This window comes from Zea mays, chromosome 8, assembly GCF_902167145.1.
Source record: "Zea mays cultivar B73 chromosome 8, Zm-B73-REFERENCE-NAM-5.0, whole genome shotgun sequence".
In the NCBI taxonomy this organism is placed as follows: domain Eukaryota; kingdom Viridiplantae; phylum Streptophyta; class Magnoliopsida; order Poales; family Poaceae; genus Zea; species Zea mays.
Window position 1 is genome coordinate 113461436 of NC_050103.1, and position 20495 is coordinate 113481930.

Here is a 20495-nt window from a genome sequence, read left to right on the forward strand (position 1 = left end):
CTGGAGCTGATGATGGCAGTCTTGCGCTCGTCAGCGAACCCGAGGTTGATTCTCTTTGTCTCCTCAGTCGGCCGCATAGAGGTCATGGCTTGAGCTTCATTCGCGGGTATCGCGAGGTCTTCCTCAGGCTTTGAATTCACCTGCGTGGAGGAAGTCGTCGGTGGTTTAGTGGTGAGGGCCACCTGAATGGCCACTCGGAAGCATTCTGTGGCGCCTTGGAAGTCAGTGCGCATGATGATGATTTCTTGTGGTCCCGGCATCTTCAATATCATGTATGAATAGTGCGGAATGGCCATGAATTTCGCCAATCCCGGCCTGCCGATGATGGCGTTGTATCTGTAGTCGAAGCTTGCCACCTCGAACCTTAGGAACTCGGTTCTGTAGTTTTCCGGAGTTTCGAAGGTGACCGGCATGTAGATGTGTCCGAGTGGGTATTCTCCTTCAGTCGGCACGATGCCAAAGAAAGGAGTGTCTGACTAGTGGAGCTCTTTGAGTGCGACTCCTAAGCCTAAGAGTGTCCGGGGGAAGGTGATGTTGATGCTGCTTCCCCCGTCCACCAACACCTTTTTTACCCTACTCTCTCGGATCACCGGATCGACGAGGAGCGAGTATTTGCCCGGATGATCGAAGTTGAGCCATTGATCCGCCTGAGTGAAGGTGATCGGGTGTTCGGACCATCGATACGGGGCGGGAGCACTGGTGGCCACCACCAGTATCTGACGATCATTGAGCTTCTGCTGCCTCTTGTTCTCTTGCGACCCGTGTCCGCCGAAGATGACGTTGACTTCTCCGTCGACGCGCGAGAATGCTCTGCCTCCTCCCCCTTCCTACTGCTGAGGTTGTCGAGGTTCTCCGAGTCCTCCTCGTGGTGGGGGAGGTGGTAGAGGTTGGAAGGGTCGGCAATTCCCAACGGAGTGCTTGAAATCTCTGCAGTTCTGAAGAGTATGACGCATATCCTTGTGGTACGGGCACTGGGCGTCGAGGATGTCGTCCAATGTTCGTTCGCCTCCACGGGGTGCCCCTCGGGCACGAGAGACGGGTGGTCCAGCGGCATGAACTTCTTCGCGGGGCCTCTTCTCCCAGCGCTTGTCGGTTTGCTGGTTTGTGTCACGCCGAGGTGCGGACGGAGCCGGTTTTGTTCCTCCGATGAGGTCTTAGGCATGTTCATCAACGGTGATGTAGAGGTCCACCTCCCTGAACAGTTGTTTAGAAGTGGTCGGCGCTTTTTGTAGTATGGCTCGGACGAAGACCGAGTCATTGGATCCTCGGTAGAAGTCCTCGATTACTGCTGCTTCTGCAACTTCGGGAATACGGTTTCTCATGGTCTGAAATCTTTTGAGGTACGACCGAAGAGTCTCATCCCCTCAGCGCCTGATGGATTTGAGGACCCATGGCTACGCCGGCTTGTTGGAGAGAGATTGGAAGTTGGTGATAAAACGCCGACTGAAGTCGCTCCAGTCGTCGATGCAGTGTCGGGGTAGGTGTCGTAGCCATTGCAGCGCATCTTGCCTGAGGACGATGGGCAAATACGCAGTCATCACATCTTCAGTTGCCCCAGCGGCCCGGACAGCGGTGGTATAGATGGCCAACCAGCCTCCTGGGTCCTGCTTAGGCTCGTACTTGTCGACGTTGGAAACTTTGAAGTTAGGGGGCCACCGAATATCCCTGAGACGCGGAGTGAGTGCTGATACTCCACACGTGTCCTCTTGTCGATGATTGTGGTGTCGGTCCCGAGGAGGGGAGTTGTCGATGTGCTGCCTCGACCGTCCCCGGGTCATGCCGCCAGTTGAAGCTGTTGCCGACTCAACCCTGGTGGCCTGACTTCGTGCAGGGATGTCGTGATCCCGATCATACTCTTCTCGGCACTGAATCTCGTTCTTGTGTCGTCGTTCGCACGAAGCATTGATGGAGCTCTGCGCGTCCCGTCGACTATTGATGGTGTGTCATAGATCGCTCGGAGGATGAGCGAGAGGCAGAAGATGATTAGCTGCTCGAGTGAGTAGCCGCCGATATCCCTCGGCGTCTGGAGTCCGGGGAGGCCATCGGCTATCCGAGCCAACACTCCACCGACCTCGCTCGGTGTGTTCATGGCTCGGGCGAAGTCGGGGTTTAGGTTTCGTCAGAAGAGAGGATTCTCTCGACGCTATCTCGCCTCCTGCTCGGCTTGCTCTTGAGCTTGCCGACGATCACGTCGGAGGGAATTCCTCCTCTCCCTGAAGACTCGTTCATCTGGAGTTTCTCCCACCTCCGAGATCTCATCTCGTGATACAGGCTGCGCCGGGTCTCGTTCTCCGGCTTCATGATGTCGCCGGGCGTTACGGTGTCGGTTCCTTCATCGACGAGCTTCCCGTTGAGGTGGTTCTTCCCCAGGCACAGTTGGTTCGTCGTCGGAGATGGGGGATGACTCCACTCTCCCTCCGATGAAGAGGACGTCGGGGTAGAATGGAGTGGTCGTGACGACAAGCTTCTTTCTGTTCTCCTTTGAGGGTGGAGGTACCAGAAGGGCAGCTTGACGGGTCTTTGTTTCTTCTTTTCCTTGTAATCCGTGTCCATTTTTCTGTGGATGATGTGGACAACGGGGTTCTCCGGGTGAATGAACTCTCTGCTCTTGGTCTACAGGAGGCAATCTTCGCTCAGAGCGCTAGAGGTTGCGCTATTTCCTGCTTCGTTCTGGCTTTCTCAGAGATTTTCAAGGAAGGCTTTTTCTCTGGCGGATCAGCTATACGATGTAGAGTCCCTTCTTCGTCTGCCACGAATGAGATTGTTCCGAAGCAGAACACGGATCCGAGGCGGAGAGCAGTCTTGTGCTGAAGAGTGATGGCCATTGAGCTAACTTGGATCAGTGACACACCCCCTACCTGGTGCGCCAGCTGTCGGTGTTTGGGACCCGACCGCGCACCCGGGGTTACCCCTCGAGGTGCTTTTGGGTAGGACGGTGTAACCGACTGTAGCTCGATGGTTCGTGTTGGGCGCACGAGAGACGATAGACAATTTTCTACAGGTTCGGGCCGCTTTGAGAGGCGTAATACCCTACTTCCTGGTGTGGATCTTTATGTGGTGGGTTACAGGGGGATTGTCTAGTATGAAGGATGCCAGAGAATAGTGTAGATGGCTAATGAGTGACCTGTCTCTTGATGGGGTGCCCCCTAGGCCTTATATACTCGACCGTGAGGCGTTACATGCGGGTATGATAACTATGTGCTCCTAAGTAATAGTGAACCGACTGAACTTATCTCCCTATTATCCTGCCAACTTATCCTCGTTCAGTTTCGACATCTGAGGGTGCTGCACGGGAGAATCGGATTAAAGCTACGGATAACGTTTAAATCCATTGGGCTGTCTGGGCTCGAGTTGATCCAACCTTGCGTCGATCCACTCTTCTAGTGATTCCTCCCCTGGCCTACGAAGGGGTGGCCTTGCGGAATAATGGGCCTGGAGTCTTTTGCGAGGCCTTCCAACCTTCTAGTGGACCCGAGGGATATCTGTCCCCATAGTTACTAAATATAATTAGATAACATCCCAATTAAATAAGATATCACAACTAATAATAAATCACACAATGCAATGCAAATGACAGATTAAATTTAATTCCATAAATTAATCATGCGAGAGTCTTGAGTTGCTCTTGACCGTGAGCACGACTGATACCAGTTTTACACTCTGTAGAGGTTGCACATCTTTACCCACAAGACGTGTTTCTCGTTTAGCCAGGGTTTGCAAGACCCTTAGACACTCCCAAGGTGAAAGGCTAGGGATCCACTGCGAAACCTTTACAAAGTTCCACTAACGTGAGGATGATAAATGGAATAGAACATGATGCTACAACATATAAATATGAAACAATATGACACATGATCATGATACGTGTTTTCAGCCACAACGATATATAGGAACCGATAGTAGCTTGCACTACCGAAATCCGGCTCTTTGCCGAGTGCTCGACGCTTTGCCGAGTGCTTTTTGTCGGGCACTCGGTAAAGTCTTACTCTCAGTAACGACCACGTTTACCGAGAGCAGGACGCTCAGTATAGGAAGACACTCAGCAAAGACCGCTTTGCCGAGTGCCAAACACACAGCGAAAGGCAACGCTCGGCAAAGGGTCGTCAGCATCCGTCTATAGCTAACGCCTGTTATCTTTACCGAGAGCCAACATTGGTACTCGCAAAGAATCTACTTTGTCGCGTGTCTCAAGCTCGACACTTGGCAAAAGTAGCTAGCTTTGCCGAGTGCCTCCTAGTGCACTCGGCAAAGAAACTGACAAAAGGGCCCGCTGTTGATCCCTTTGTCGAGTGACTGCCGGACTAGCACTCGGCAGGGAGCGTTTGTCTAGTTCCACCTAATACTCTCACCGAAGGAACTGGTAAAGGAGCCCACGCAGAGCTTCTTTGCCGAGTGTCAGTACAATGGACACTCGGCAAAGAGTGATCCTTTGCCGAATGCCACACTATGGCCACTCGGCACAGACTCCGTCGTCGTTACCTAGCACCGTGACGGTGACTTTTCTTTGGTGAGTACCGGTTTTGCCGAGTGTCCGATAAAAAGTACTTGGCAAAGAAGTCGTTGCCGATGTACAGTTCGCCGAGTCTTCTTTGCCGAGTGCCACACTCGGCAAAGTCCTCGTCGAGTGTTTTTCAGGTTTTGCCGAGTGTTTTAGACACTCGGCAAAGCAGCTGATTTCGGTAGTGTTGCTCTATTGGAAGGAAAAAAAAGCCCTGCCTTTTCGACATATCTAATCCACTTCTTCAGCATCGAAATGTCAGTGAGGGCATCTATTAACAGGAAAATTCTGCTTCCCATTCATGTTGTTCGGTTCGCTCTCAATACATGTGGATTGAGTGAGATTATGTGGATTTAAATCCCAAAAAAATCAAACTTTTTCTTAATTTTTTTAATTACATCTAATCCATGTGGATCGAAGGCACTCATGTTTCCACAATTGTAGTTATTACTTCGACCTCCAGCACGAAGTAAAAAACTGAGGTTCCTTCAAAAGATTAAAGCGCATTTCATAAAGTCGCCGGCTGCATTATTTATTTGCCACGGAATCATGGCTAAACTTTCAGATAAACTCAGCCTATGTCTATCCCAATTCCCAATGCAACCAGGAGCGAGTAGGAGCAGTCGACAAGAGATATTCCAGCTACAAATGCTGGGAGAAAAAATATTGTAATGGGACTGGAATATTTGTAGACAATAGGCTCATCTAGGAGATGAGCAAGATAGTGTGCTATATAGATAGTGTGGAGGCGTGGAGCAGTTCTCTCTGAAACCAGAAAAAACACTGAACAAAAGGGGAAAGCTGAGAGCTATGTAAAGGCAAAAAAACAACAAAGAGATAGAGAGAAAGATCTCATTTGCACATGTACTTTGATTGACAAGCAAAAACTTTTGCACCACAACAGCATGCCTAAGACCGAGGTTCCAACAAGCACACGTCGCCACCGTTAAATGTGAACAAGTGGTGAGGCATCTGCTACGCGCAGACCGAGGGATAGACTAAGTGGATGTTTGAATACACTAGAGCTAATAGATAATGACTAAAATTAATTAGAGACATCTAAACACCTTAGCTAATAGTTCAACTATTAGCTATTTTTAGTAAATTAGTTAATAGTTAGCTATCTATTTATTAGCTAGCTAATTTCACTAATATTTTTTTAGCCAACTAACTATTAGCAAACATCACCCTTCCAACTTTCTATTTGTTAGCGTAAATCGACTACCACATCAGATATAGACCGTACTATCGGTTCTGCTATTGACCATCGTCAGTTTTTAATCTATCGCAACACTTCAGTGTATAGTTTTTATCAACAACCTACAACCACTTCAGTGTCATACTAGTTTTTCTTTTACAGACTTTTAGTTGAAATAGAACATGGTATTCCTGGAAGTTCCTGGAAGGATTATGAAATCATCAAAACAAAGGGAACTCGATTTGGACACTGTAAGTCTAAGAAAGAACCAAAAGAGAGATTCTCTGTGTAGGGAGAGTATGTCTCTCTTTTGGCCGGCAGTGTTGCTCACATGTGTGGTAGTGTCGCTTAAGAAAAAAAAAATCTTTTGATTGAGATGAAACTTCTCGAGCGGTGAGACAGGGAGGAAAAAGGATAGTTCAAGAAGTATGTGCTCTAAAAGATCAAACCTTGAGAGTCCAATCAGATAACACAAACTCGAAAAAGGATATTTAAAAAATACAGATCTGTGGAGACCTATTTCACGAATTGAATCAGCCCATATTAGAGGTGGCAATGATTCTAGGGATGTTTCTTAAACCTCTAGCCCAAAAATCGTTCTCAAACTAAAGAGTCAAGAATCCATGCGAGAAAGCCAATCAAAAGAGTTGGGAAGAGAAATTCAAATCAAGAGCACAACCATCAGACTTAGATAGGGATTTAAGCACAGAGGTCACGATGTGGTTAAGGCAACACTTCCCAAAATCTCAAGTGCATAGATGCTAGACCTAAAAACATCTAAGAATCTCCTAACAAATGAAAAAAAATAGAGAGTGAAAAACATAAGCTAGAGAGATTGTTGCTTGCTGTGGCTAGAGGTGGTGATGGTTCGTGATCCAAATGTTCCTTCAAGATTCATTAGAGTCCTTAATTAATTTTAGTTCAAAATAAGTAGAAATAGAGTCCGATCCAATTACGATCCGGTCCTTGAATTTTGTTTTGTAAAATTCAGAGCTCATTACAACCCCTAGGTGTAGCCCTTCTTCCTTATTTATATAGGTTTTTTTCGTATTCCTAAATTATCTCTAGATACATAGAGGTTATCCACTCAGTCAGAGGCAAAAATGGACCGACTCTCAACATGATGATCTTGTGGCCACGACTTGTTCATAAAATTGCTTTGCCTTGATCCATGATGGCTAAATGTGCAGCCAGCCAACCATCTTATCCAGTCTCTCAGTCAAGTCTCATCGCTTGTCCTTCACCGCTCGATCTATCAACATGAACCCGCATGAGCTTCACCTTCATCGTCGACCAATGTCTCCAGAGTCTACTCCTCACCACAAGCCAAGGGACATGTTACGCACAGTGCACGTGTACACTCCATGTCCTAGTTAGCCCATATGGCTCAACTCAAGACGCTACTCCATCGATAAGCACTCATCACAAAACCAAACCATAAGGGTACGTATCAACTTTGTATTCGCAATCTCTCTCTTGATGAGTGTATCGTCGACATCATCCTACAAAACGTAGGAAGAGCTCACTCAAATAACAAAATGCCTGACCGTCATCTGAAATGAATAAAGTTTGGTTTCCCGGAGGAGGAATGGGCAACGGCTCGACACAGCCCGCTCGCTAAACCTGTTCGTGGAGCTCTCTCTCTCTATCTCTCTCTCTCTGAAAGATGGGCGAAAGAGGCGACTAACTAGAACTGGAACGTTCTGTAGCCCAGCGTGCATCTAAATTCTATGGGCTGGGTGTTAAGGCAACTGGTTTTCGAAGAGGTAAGGTACGAAGAAGGGCAGAGCGTCATCGAAATTCTGTAGCCCGCCGTGTCGCATTCCCATCTCGCACAGGTAAGGGAATTGGTGGCTGTCGTCACGGGCGTTCGGTTTAGCTCCAGGCGGTTGACACAATTCGGGCGGTGCGTTCGCCACACCGCAGTGCTGGCCCAGAGCCCCGTGTTCCATCAAGTCGGCCTCACATCACCCACTTTGGCTGGCGCACCCAGCAGCACAGCTGCGAAAGGCAACCCTCCGGTAGGTAACGCGCCGGCACCACAGCTAGCTGATGATGCTGATGCACGACGCTGCAAAACATAGATGCCGAGGATTTTGACAGATTTACCGGTGCAAAGCGCACAGGTGGGTCAAATCAACCTCGCCAGCAATAACCTGATGACAGCGACCTCGCCGGCACAAAGCACTTCTCACAAGATTAGCACGGGAGGAGCGAGCAAAAGAACCAAGCAAGCACCGGAACTCGAGTTCCATCCTCTGCTCGCAAAATTTAAAAGCCACCGCTTTTACCTCACCTCTCGCGATCATGGCAGACATCTCACACCCTGCCGCGCATGTGCCATGTGAGAGCGCTCCATATTTACCATGATTGAAGCTCACGGACCTCTACCAAAGAACCCTGACCTGGGTGGGACTCTTGCATGGGCGACCTGAACGCCCACTTCCACCTTTAGGGTTGGCATGACATGAAAGAACCTCAGACAAGCTAGACGGGATTGCACGCCACAGTGACATACCAGCACTTCATTAAAGTTTAAAGATCTGAGCATGGCAAACCAATAATACCAAACGGCGTAGCATCCGGATTTCAAAAGGTGGATAACAAAGAACACTGCAAATCTTTAAGCGGTACTTGACCTGACTACTGCTGTCATTAATACATGAACGATCGGATCAGAAAATAGCAATAGAACTGAGTGTTGCGCAAACCACAGCAAAGAGCATCTTGTAGCCCAGCCTATCACAGGCTGACAACAGAATGGTAATGGCAGGAGAGGAAGGCAAAATACAGTTCCTGCCATTAAAGTTATAAGAGAAGCAGAAACGCTATATCAACAGCAATTGCTATAATCTGCTAAAGAGTTCGGTTGCAGTCGGGGTACACAGCTTACACATTATAAGCAAACCATTCTCTCGCCATCTGCGCTCTGCTAATATCCTTTGATGCCATCTCCAGAAATTTTCAGCTGCACAGGTGGCTGCTTCGGCAGTGTGTCGGTTCACAGCAGATAGGCTTTCTTCTTGTCGAATGGTTACATAAATAAAATGCCTATAGTCAAAGGTGAAGTGAACTCTAGCACTAAAATGAAAAAAGGGGGGGACCAAAACAAAGGAGCTAGCTGACTGGGGCCCGAAATTTTCTTCCGCGTAACAACTTTGAGACCTCGCTCACCTCCACTTGTCCCCCAACTCCTTCTTCTCGGACCAAATCCATGTGACGATGATGGCAGCAACCAGGACTGCGATCGTGATTAGAAGCAGCGCGTAGCTGAATTCGTCGGTGAGGGAATCGTAGGTCCTTGACGGGGCAAGCTGGGTGTAGAACAGATCGACGCCGTATGTGAAAACAAGAGTCGTGGACTCCAGCTTCGCAGGAATAGAAACGATCCCTCGCAGGGCCTCCACTTGGTGAGAGTGCGTCACAAAGGACTGAAATAAGAAACAACGAGAAACGTGTGAATCGCCCATTAGCAGAAACTAGATTAAACAAACAGAACGGTAATGTTCAGAGACACGGGCCTTAGCCTACAGAGCAAGGCGAGGAGGAGTGCAGGACACCTTACATCTCCGGCTCACCTTGCCGCCTATGCGACGCTTAAGCATCACCTAGGCGACGCCTTGACAACTATGTTTTATACCTTTCATAGATGTATAATAACTATTAGCTGAACTTGACCTAGCAAGGGTTCATTACTTGGTTTCCTTAGGTGTATTTTAAGTATTCGTAGCTCAGAAACTATTTCATTGATGATGGTCTATGCATCACACAAACTATTAATGTATCCTCTCAAAATATCTCATCGCAAACTTTTTCTTGCTTTCTCCTCCCAATATCCAAATCTTCAAGAATGTGCTTCTGGCTTTTAGGGATAACCATTGTAAGTTAAGTTTCACCCAAAAAACCCGCATGTGCTGCACTTTATGAATATAAGCATTTTTCATACCATCCGCTACTAATGCTAGATATCTGGGTAGTAAGCAAAAATGCAAGAAGTTAAGGAAGTTTCCAGAAAAAAACATGTTTCTAATTTTACTAAAGTCAGATCGGTAAACAAAGAATGTGCAAACTAGAATGTTTTGTTGAAGCTAGTTATGGTATCCCAGTTAAATTACAGAATGGAAACAACACAATATACATATGTTATGCATTCTACTTGAAGCAATATGAGTTAGAAAAATTAAGAAATTATTCCTGTAGTTAAAACAAGTACCATAAGTCAGATTTGCAACTTGCATCATAGTTCCTTGAGTGTTAAAAAACATATGCTGCCATTTTAATCATATCAACAATAATAAACAGAATTCAAATGTAACACCTATTTACAATTTCTCTTTTTTGCAACACAAGACCATGGCAAAAATGTCCACAATTAAATATTGTACAAGGGAGATGTATGTATCAAGACCGAAACAAATACCTGAGGTATTATAGGCAAAGAATCTGTTAATGGTATAATGCCCTCTTCTTTTTCTTGTTGTGTCGGGTTCACTGAACGGCGTGGATCAAGATAGCGCTTATCAAGTGCCAAAACCTGCCATATGATTGAGAAGAATGCTAATCAAGCATTATTTATCCATATAAATGACAATTAACTCTCCACATTAATTAATTAGTCTAAAAACAGTGCAACCCATTTATATCCAATATAATGTTGGCAACACAAATAGGCCTCACTAGTTTTAAATGGCTTGACCTATGAATATGATACACAGATCTCCTTACAGTTTAAATCTATGGTCGGGAGATACTAAGCTTGACGAGAGAAGTGAATGTTTGAACCAACTGTGATTCCCATGTCAGTCTACCCCCATATTGTACGAATGGCACATAGTAAATAATCACCAAGCAAGTTGTCAACAGAAAAATATCCATTTCACTAATGCATCTGTATTAGCATTCAGATAGGCTGACCTAATCCAGCTAAGCAGCAGCAGCTTGGGAAAAGGCTCCACCTTAGAAAACTAGGATGAATAAATTTTATTCCAGTGCCACTGAATGAGCACTTGAGGTCAAGCTGTGTAGACATGTTAAAATGTTATGGAGCAGTAAACAAGGAAATTCCTATGCATGTGAAGCCTACAGTAATCTAACAAAATATAAGTTTTGTTTAGTTACATATGAATAAAACAATTTTCAAGAAACATAGACAGCAGACCTGGTCACCAATAGTACCAATCAGAAGCTGCTTGGAAGTGATCCCCTTAGCCGTTTGTGTAACTGCCATTGCTTTTACTGAATGGGTGAAAAAGTATGACTGGGATTTTACTGCCACCTCAGGGCGGGCGTATGATGTAATTGGTGCTGAAAGATTATGCTTCCCAAGTATGAGCTTCATGACATCTTTATTGTCCTGCATAAAATACTTAGTGCACTTAAATATTATCACCACCATCAGAACAAAAGAAAGGTATGCATAATTAAGACAGCATAAGTCATACCGCCCTAGATTGATCATATATCTCAATCACCGCCATTTCAAATCTGTGAGCTCGCAGATTAAAATAATGATAAACAACCCAGTTCTCGCTCAAGACCTAGAAGAAGCATTAATCATGTTAAGCAGAGAATATTTTACAATCAGGAGTGATGAAATGCAACAAAAAACATTCTGGATCCATAGCTTTGTTTGAGATAAATTTATTTTGAGCCAACATATTAACAGCATATGATTGTGCACGTTTCAAAACTCCAGTATGCCATGCGAGCAAGTTTGGTATGCATACATTAAGGGACAAATGGCCCATCACAGGAAACAGGGACTGGAAGTGCAAGTGGGAAAAGACTCAAAGATACAGATATACTTACTGCATGTACAGGGCCTTGTGCACCATGATGAGTTACACGATGAAGTATGCGTCCAGTGACTGCATCAATAAGATATGCAACAAGTGAAGCTTCTTCAGGTAGCACAGATCCAATATCACCAGCAGCTTTAGGAGACAAAGTAGCAACAAAAACTAAATTCTTTGACAAGTACTTGTACATCACATCATGATCACCAATTGTCTTAGCTTGGGTATGAACAACCTTCAAACAAGAAAAGGAGATAAAGAAAATAGTATTTTGTAATTAGTTTAAAGTTACAAGATATTCCTTGAATAAAGCAGTAGATAATGAACAGACCTCATTCATATTTCGCGTTTCAGAGATAACAATCCTTTCAGAATCAGAAGGAAAGATGATGGACCATAACTCCTTCGTACTGAAGCAGTAGTCATCACCAAAATTGAGATCACATGATTTCTGTAATGAATACCCTTTAATAACATTTGCTTGAATATCTACAGAGTAGAAATACAGGTTTGACATTTCATGAAGAAATATATTGAGGGTGTCTGCAGATTTCGGGTATAAATGAGCATTGGAATTGGAATCAAGAATCAGATAAAGTCGCTGCTCTGATGAATCCTTCAGTGTTAAGGGGATAATTTGGAAAACAGAATGGTCAAGTTTCATAGAGTTAAGTTCTTCTCCAGAATATGAATCAAGAATAGAGAATACGCCAGGAGCTGAAGATTCTGCTCCAGTTCTACCAACAACAAGTACAGATGGGTTTTCCCGCATCACACTGTGATGCGGGACCTGCCATTGGTATATCCTTAATGCAGAAGGCACTCCACCAAATCTGGAGGCACGAAGAGATGGCAGCAATTTTGACCAGATAACGCGTCCATCTCCAGTGTGCAGAGTCATCACTTTGCCAGCCTTTGTCAATACAACAAGGAGTTTGCGAAATCCATTATGGTCTCTTGTCATCTTATTTTTCTCAGAGCTCTTTAGTCTCAATGCTTGGATTGCAGCAACTTCATCAGCATTAGCAAGCATTAGAGTTCCTTTGAGTTTCAGCATGTGTCCCTATGTAAGAACCACAAGTGAGTATCATAAGCTAATGTTGTGGACAGTTTTATGAATGAATACCATTGTATCAACTTATAACAATAAAAAATCTTAGATCGACACTGACCAATTTATTAGAACATTCTAACACATTAGCTGCAAGTAACTTGTGCACCAAACATACAAGCAAGACATTGAATTGTAGAGAATTTCAATAAGATCTTAAATTCACCATAATGTTGGAGCCTTCAAATTCTCTAAGGCCCCGTTTGGATCCTTGGAATTGAAATCCATTCTAATAATCATAATTTATGCACAATATCAATTAAGCTAATATGGTTTTAAGCGGAATATATTTGCAAACTATTGTTGGCCATATGAGATATTTATGTGTTCCATTTCTATTGTAGAGGAGCGAGCCGAAGAGCGTGTTATAAGTTGCAGAGTACAAAGAAATCCATTTTTGGTGATCAACAGAATCAATTTCCATCTTCGTCCCTATGAATTTAAGATAGACCTATATATGAACTTTGGAAAGTTGTGAAATATCAAAATCAAGACAAATAACCTAGTCCATTAAGTAGATTCTATTTCCTCTAAAATGAAAGGATCCAAGCAGCCCCTGATAGGTTTTCCAAAATAACATTTATCTGAAGCATTTTGCAATAGTGAATAACTCATAATAGCAATTTCTATGGGTTACCTTAAGCCACTCAAAGAGATTGTGTTCCACACCGGCAACTGATACACCATCCTTCTCAACAGGCAATTCTGATGTTGTTACATCAACAATTGAAGCCAGCCCATCGTCTCTGCTCCAAACAACCTCACCTTGTTGAATTAACAAGAGTGAATGATCCTCCATTACAACCAAAGCTCGAAAACCATGAGACTTGTCAGTTCGAATATAACTATTCAAGAAGACCCTCTCAACGTTGCCCTTATTTTGGTCTATATTAACCTTTTCTCTAATAATCTCACTGCTTAGGTCACTTGTAAATTTTACGATAAACTCAATTTCGGAACCCAAATGTTGCACGACAGCAAAAGCTTTTTCTTTTTCTGTGATTGGCAAGGAATCACTCACTGCAGCTGGCTGGTCAAATCTCTGAAGTACTTCCAATCCATCGGTACCTTTGAGCTTTAGGAGGGAAATAGAAGATGACGTTTGCAAAGATATGATGTCACTGGACAAAGATTGAAGCTCAAATGATCCTGATAAGTCTTGAACAAGATCTGAAACCAGCACCTTGTTGTAGCTAATTCTCTCACCCTTGAATTCAATAAGTAACAGACTTGATCTGGCCTTATCTAATGCTACAAACACATTATCAGAACCAAGTACTGTTTTACCACATAATCCACCAGGGAATGACTCTTGGATATCTTTTAGTATCTCTCCAGTTTTAGCACTCAAGTGATACAAAGCTAGCTTCGAGGAACCAGCAAGTCCTAAAGCATACACAACATCATTTTCAGGTGATTGGAGAATCCGCTTGATTTCCAAGCTGCAAGGTTGTTAGAGTTAGGTTTGAATCATATTTCCAACACCCTGAACAAGACAACAGAGAAGAATAATACATACTCATCAAGAGAAAACTCCTTTTCCCATGAAATTGCCCCATCAATGCTTGATACAGCATAAATCCATCGCCCAGCTGAAACTAAAACTAAGTTGTCCCTGGCCGCTTTATTGTTTGACTGTAACGAATAAAGGCTCATCACTCAAGAGAAGTGCTATAGGAAACATCAATTGCATTATCAACGTCAAATTTCTCAGAAAATAAAAAATGCACTCTGCGCACAGACCATAACATGCAACTGTGAGTTCGATGCTGTGGAAGTTCGAAGGTTAGTTTCCCAGATCATCAGTCCATCTGGAAGATTCCATGCCCTTAATATAGTTCCCCCCGAAGAAAGAGTTAGAACATCTGAGGACATGCCAAAAAATAGATTGTCATTAACATATGCAGAAAAAATCAACAAAAAGGTGTCACCGAAATAAGCAAATCTTAAAAATCATAACCCCTTTCATAATCAGTGTTGTTAGTTATAACAGAATCACGTGTATATGATGACATATTGGTTGTTCATACCAACAGTTACGTAATCAGCCAGTATCCAATAGTGGAAGAATAGAGTTTTAGTTTTCATCAATCATGTTTATAATATATATTTACCATAAATAAATTTTATTCTCATATACCAAAAAAGAAAGGAATAGAATAATCTTGAACCACTAAGGTCCAAATTGTAGATATTGCTTCGTAAGCTACTAATAACCATGCATACTAGAGTGATATCCTGTACAGATCAAACTTGCAAGTGTCTCTCACATATCTCATTTGGGTAATTGATAGCAAGACCACAAATTTGCCACTTCATGTTCCCTATCAATATGCAACTAACATTGTTGCATGCATATACTAGTGATATCTCATTTCATTCTGTAGTATGAAAGTTTCAAATTAATTTCAGGACAAACTGGCAGTAATCAGTCAGCTCTGTGATATCATAGTCCAGGATCCAACACTGAAATGCTTACCAAAGTCTAATCAAAATATATTTCATATGCACCCAAAGACTAATCCTTTTACCTTAAGAAATGCATTTTTCTATAGCTGAAAACCAGTTTTTTTTAATTGAGTCTTGAAAGCACGCTAACATGTGGCTAAACATGAAATGGATTTTCAGGATGTTACCCAGAAAAACTTTGAATGTTCTACAATGCTAGTTATTTAATAATGTTGAAAACTTGAAATGTTTAGCAGTTTAAGTAGACCAGTCCTAACAGATGTGAGATTAATCCCAACAGGTTGAAGTAACAAAGGGAGATGACTAAACAATATGAGAGTAAAAGAGCTCACAAGATAAAAAAACTATATCTCATTAATCTGAAAGAAATAATCCTGAAAACATGTGTACTCAAATACAACTTCTCATGAGTTGGACCACTAAAGGCAAGGGTTGATAAAGCCCCCCTTCACCAGTGACCAGTCCAGACTCAAAGAGTCAAAGGCTGGCACAAACATAGTAAGAAAAAATCAAGGCAGGGACCTGGTTCTCAAATAGTCGAATCATTGGCCTTACTTACAGGTAAGAAATGGGTACAAAAAAATATAGTTTCAAATGAAGAAAAACAAGTTATTTGGAGGTTAAAGCTAGCAAGACTGGATGCCAAGCTAAGAAGGAATCCCATCAGGAGTGGAAGAAACATAATAGAATGAAATAAACAGACAGCATTAATAGAGCAATTTTCTCAAGGGCATCTCCAACAGGAAACAAAGATTCGACTCACATTTTCCAAGTGATAGACCAAGCTGATCCAAGGGGTCATTCTTGTCAATGACATGTCGCCAGACTGCACCACATAAAATACAGAGATATTAAGGACAAAAAAGTGAGTAAAATGTAAGAAACTGCACTCTCGATTTGCTAATCTGTAAATATGAAAGCTCACATATATCTCCAGAACGTAGATCAAGAGACGAGATCACATTTTCCTCTGTCAAGACCACAACTCGTCTCCTTCCACTCTTCTGGCTGTGGTAAACTGCTTGCTTTACTTTGCCAATGTACTTCTGATGCCTGTGAAGAACATCAACATATTAAAATGGTGCTGTTGGATTACTCCAAATGACTGCATGTAGGTAGGTACAACTCAATTGATGTTAAGAGGTGCAGCAGCTAGCAATAACAGATTGCCTGATTCCATATCAAAATAGCGAACTCCACAGCAGTTTACCAAAGATTGATTTTCTCATACATAGAACTAACACAACACGGCAGGACACATCATGAAACAAAGATAGGCTTCTTAATGGGTTAGCACAGCTTGTGAGCAATTGAAGAGTAGATGTCAAGGCAGCCACAAACCTTATTAAGAGAGGGGGAATCATGGAGACTGAAGCAATTCAGCAAATCAGATAATGACATGTTGTGATGTATTCTCAGACTTCAGGTGGATAATAACAGGATAACTACTGTACAACGAGGTACAAGCTGGCACAGCCTAAATACTAGAGGTTTTAAGGAGTTCGAGGATTCAAGGAAGAACAAGGGAGACCATGAACTGAGAGGAAGGCATTTACGAAAAAAGAGAAATGCATTCTTCCATCGTGATAATTATTAAGAAATTTTATCTCTAAAGTAAGAAACTTAAATCCGATACACTAAATATATTTAGAAGAAAATATACAAAAGTAATACATTAACTAAAGGTAAAGTTTAAGTCCTAATTTAATCTTAATTATCTTATGCAATACATGAACCAAGAATTGACTACTTGCACTGCATGCATACATAGGTGAACCATGTTGCGATACTCAGACTGGACTAATCAGAAGCCATACTTGCCAAAAGGGACTCCACATCGAACATGGAATGCAGTTCACTAATATCCATGGTACAAAACATAACCTTAGACCTCATCCATAAAACACAAACTAACTCTAGCTCCTGCAGACTGCGCTTTATTTCAATGATGAAGCACATGCCCATCCATCTGTATACTCGCTAAATAGCTAAAAAAACAGAGAATTTCGAACTAGGATGCAATCACTGCATAGTCGCTAAATAGCTAAAAGAACTTTTCTACCAGCACGACAGGACTAATGCACAACACCCACCGCTACTACTGCAGAATTCAGTTGTACGCTCGTAAAACCACACCCTGATTCGGTGAAACCTAACAAATCTGTAGTAACACCGCACACAGCTCCTCACAACACAACCCTAATAGTGATCTCAACTAGGAGCTCGAAGTCCCGATACGTCGCGCTGGCCTTAAGCTAAGGGCAGATCGGATCTAGGCGAGCGAGTTGACGTACCAGTCCGCGAGGCCGACCTGGTCCTCGTAGATGGCTGTGGTGAGGGCAACAAGGGAGGCGAAGACTAGGAGCCCGGAGAGAAGGACAAGGAGGGAGCGGCGCGGTGGCGCCGCCATCGCGGCGGAGAAGCGGGGCACGGAGTCGAGCTCCGATCTGACGGCGGCGGAGGGAAGCGTCGTTTACTGTTTGGTGTTGGGGCGAGTCACCGAGGAGTTTATTTGGGACTTGGAAGTTATGCTGGGGCGGGTTCCAGAGCGGGCCCACGTGATGGCTCGACCAACTCGTGCCGGGGATCCGGTCATCCGGGTGCCCTCGGGACGAGATCTCAACGAGCACTTCGATTTCGGGCCAATCGTGTTGTCTTTATAGTAATCGAAATCGAAATCGAAATGAAAGTTAACTTCAAATCTGTTATTGGCCGAAGTTATTTGATCAAACAAAAAAGGTTAGGTCAAAACAAAGGAAGGGTGAAATAAAATTTTTGTTAGACATACTCTCTCGAGAGAAAGATTGCAAGACCTTTCGTATGTATCGTTGATAGCTAAATGTCTCATACACGGTTTCTATACTATCTACTCCCTCCGTCCACGTAAAAGTGTCGATTTAGCCCTTTCAACTTGTCCACGTAAAAACGACGCTTCACCGTTCTCACAGCCGTATCTTTCCCGAACCATCGATCTTCATTTTTCTCTATCGTCGCTTCGTTCCCCACCCGCGGTCTCCTCGTTCACACGGCCTCGCCCCCGATAAAATCCATGGTCGGCGCCCAGATCCATGCCTCCCCCTCGCAGTCTGCCGACCCCGCATGTGGCTCCCTACCTCCGACCACCTCGTCGTCGCCGATGGAGCCAGTTCAGCGGTCCCCCTCGTCAAGCTCGGAGTCAGACCCGACTTGGAAGTGGCGCTCGCCGGCGGCGCAGACGGCACGGGCTGCAAGGGCTCCACAGGTTGCGCAAGGACGCTCTGCTAGCCACCGCACTGGTTCGCGCATCCGCCATCACTCGTACGTCCGGCCAAGCTTTACTTGTCGGCGAAGGGGAGCGATTCTGGCAAGGTCAGACGACGAAGACGAAGTTGACGGTCCAACTAAGAACAAGGCCACCGGCAAGAACGAAGAGAAGGTGAAGGAAGAGGCTGAGATACAGAAGAAAGGGGGCGAGATGCAGAAGGAAGGGGACAAGATCCAGGAGGAAGGGGACTAGATCCAGAAGGAAGGGGACGAGATCCAGAAGGTTTCTCCATGAAATTTGTAAGGTGCTGCAATGAAATTGTTAATACAACTGGTATTCAGTTTGGTTGTCCTTGATTGTTCAAAGTCTGCAGCACAAGTTCATACACCTCACGTGGACATTCTAATGTCTTTGGCAACATGTTCATAGCCTCTAATTTGTCTTTGTTCATGTGTGGCACTTTGTAGCGATTCCCACCCCTTTCTTTCATAACCTCAATCATGCACGACTGTAGTGTCAAGAAAACCCTTCGAAGAGTGTTTGGGTTGTAATCTTCATACTATGTCTCGACATTTTGTATCAATTCATCGATGTTTCTGTCGGTGTTTTGGGTCCGACCGCACACCCGGGGTTGCCCCTCAAGGTGTTTTTAGGAGTAGGACGGTGTCGACGACTGTAGCAAAATGGTTCGTGCCAATTGCACGAGGGGCAGTGGACAATGTTTACAGGTTCGGGCCGCTTAGAGATGCGTAACACCCTACGTCCTGGTGAGTATGCTGGATGAATGAGGTTACAAGAGGGCTCTCTGAGTTGGGAATACAGAGAGTCGAAGTGGGTGGCTAAGTAGTAGTGTCGATCGTTCTGAAGGGGTGCCCCCTAGGCCTTATATACTTGACCGTGGGGCAATACACGTGGATATGATAACAACGTGTAGCTAAAAGATAGTGAACTGTTTGAGTTTATCTCCTTATAGTTCTGCCGACTTATCCTCGCATGGCTCCGTTGCATGAGGGCTCCAGCGCGGGAAAGTCGGATCTCTGTTGTGGTCGCTCGCTCGACGTCATGGGCTGTCCGGGTTTGCACCAATCTAGCCCCATGTCGATCTGCTTTGCTGGTTGTTCCTCCCCAGGCCCACGAAAGAATGACCTTACGATTTATTGGGCCCTTGGGCCTTTCGTGAGGTCTTTTACTCTTTTGGTGGACCCGGGGGATATCTGTCCCCCACAAGCCCCCGATCTTTGGGTTAATTTAGAGGTAATCAGCCCAAAGATCCTAGGTCCAGCTTGCAGGCGATTTGAAGAAAACGACTTCTTACTGTCTCCTCCTGCTTTTGATCACTCGCAAACCGAAGCTTTGTTTCGTGCTTGTGCCTTAGAGGTCGGCATTTCGTTTTGTGGGATCTTGAACTTCATTGGGTGCACCGGGGTGTAGCCCCCGAGCTTCGAGTAGATTTTTAGAAAATAATCTACTCGAAGGTCTTCACCAGAAATTATTTCCATTTTTACTCCTGCGTTTTGGTTGAGGGCCAGCTTTGTCTTTAATCTTGTCCCATGCCTTAGAAGTCGGCACTATCTTGGCTTAGAATGGTGATCCATGGGTGTAGCCCCCGACCTTCGAGTGGATTTTTGAGGATAATCCATTCGAAGGTCTTCCTTTTGTGTCTTTTTGCTGAAGATTATCCTTTCTGCTTGTAAAAATTGGCCTGATGCTATCCGCATTATGCTTTGGAGGTCAGCATTATGTCGTCAATATTATGCTTCTGAGGTCAGCATGTGTTTTGTCTTTAGCAGCCGAGTTCGCAATCCATCCATATCTTGCTAGGTAGTGCAATTTATTTGCTCTGCGACTGATTGGACATTTGATGGACATTCTCTGTCTAGTCTTTACGTCGCTTCTGTCGGTCATATTTTGTACTTCGCTGGCTATATTTGGCTTTCCTCTAATCCTTACTGATATCTCATTTTTGTCTTGGGGTATTCACTGCATGCCCTGCACAGATATGACCGTTTTGAAAAATATACTGATAATTCCTGGGCGTCCCCCCAATGGGTGTGGGCAAGGGACGGCTTGGTACGCTGAGTGTTTTAGCCGGTTGCTTGTGAGTAGTAATGTGATGTGACGGCGGGCGCAATCATATTCTCCGCGTTGTTGACTGGAGTCCCAATGGGTGTTGTGTTGCG

At 44.3% G+C, this 20495-nt stretch overlaps 1 protein-coding gene across 1 annotated transcript; it reads right to left on the minus strand.

Annotated features, from left to right (window-relative positions):
• Positions 1 to 8729: 8729 nt before the first annotated feature.
• Positions 8730 to 17532, minus strand: LOC103635715 (ER membrane protein complex subunit 1-like). Its single transcript, NM_001346638.1, is given in 12 exon segments — positions 8730 to 9127; positions 10117 to 10230; positions 10855 to 11049; positions 11138 to 11233; positions 11505 to 11726; positions 11823 to 12554; positions 13240 to 14044; positions 14122 to 14237; positions 14346 to 14467; positions 15835 to 15897; positions 15997 to 16124; positions 17366 to 17532. Coding segments are annotated over 12 exon segments (2970 nt in total). The 5' UTR covers positions 17482 to 17532; the 3' UTR covers positions 8730 to 8866.
• Between the last annotated feature and the right edge of the window lie 2963 nt (positions 17533 to 20495).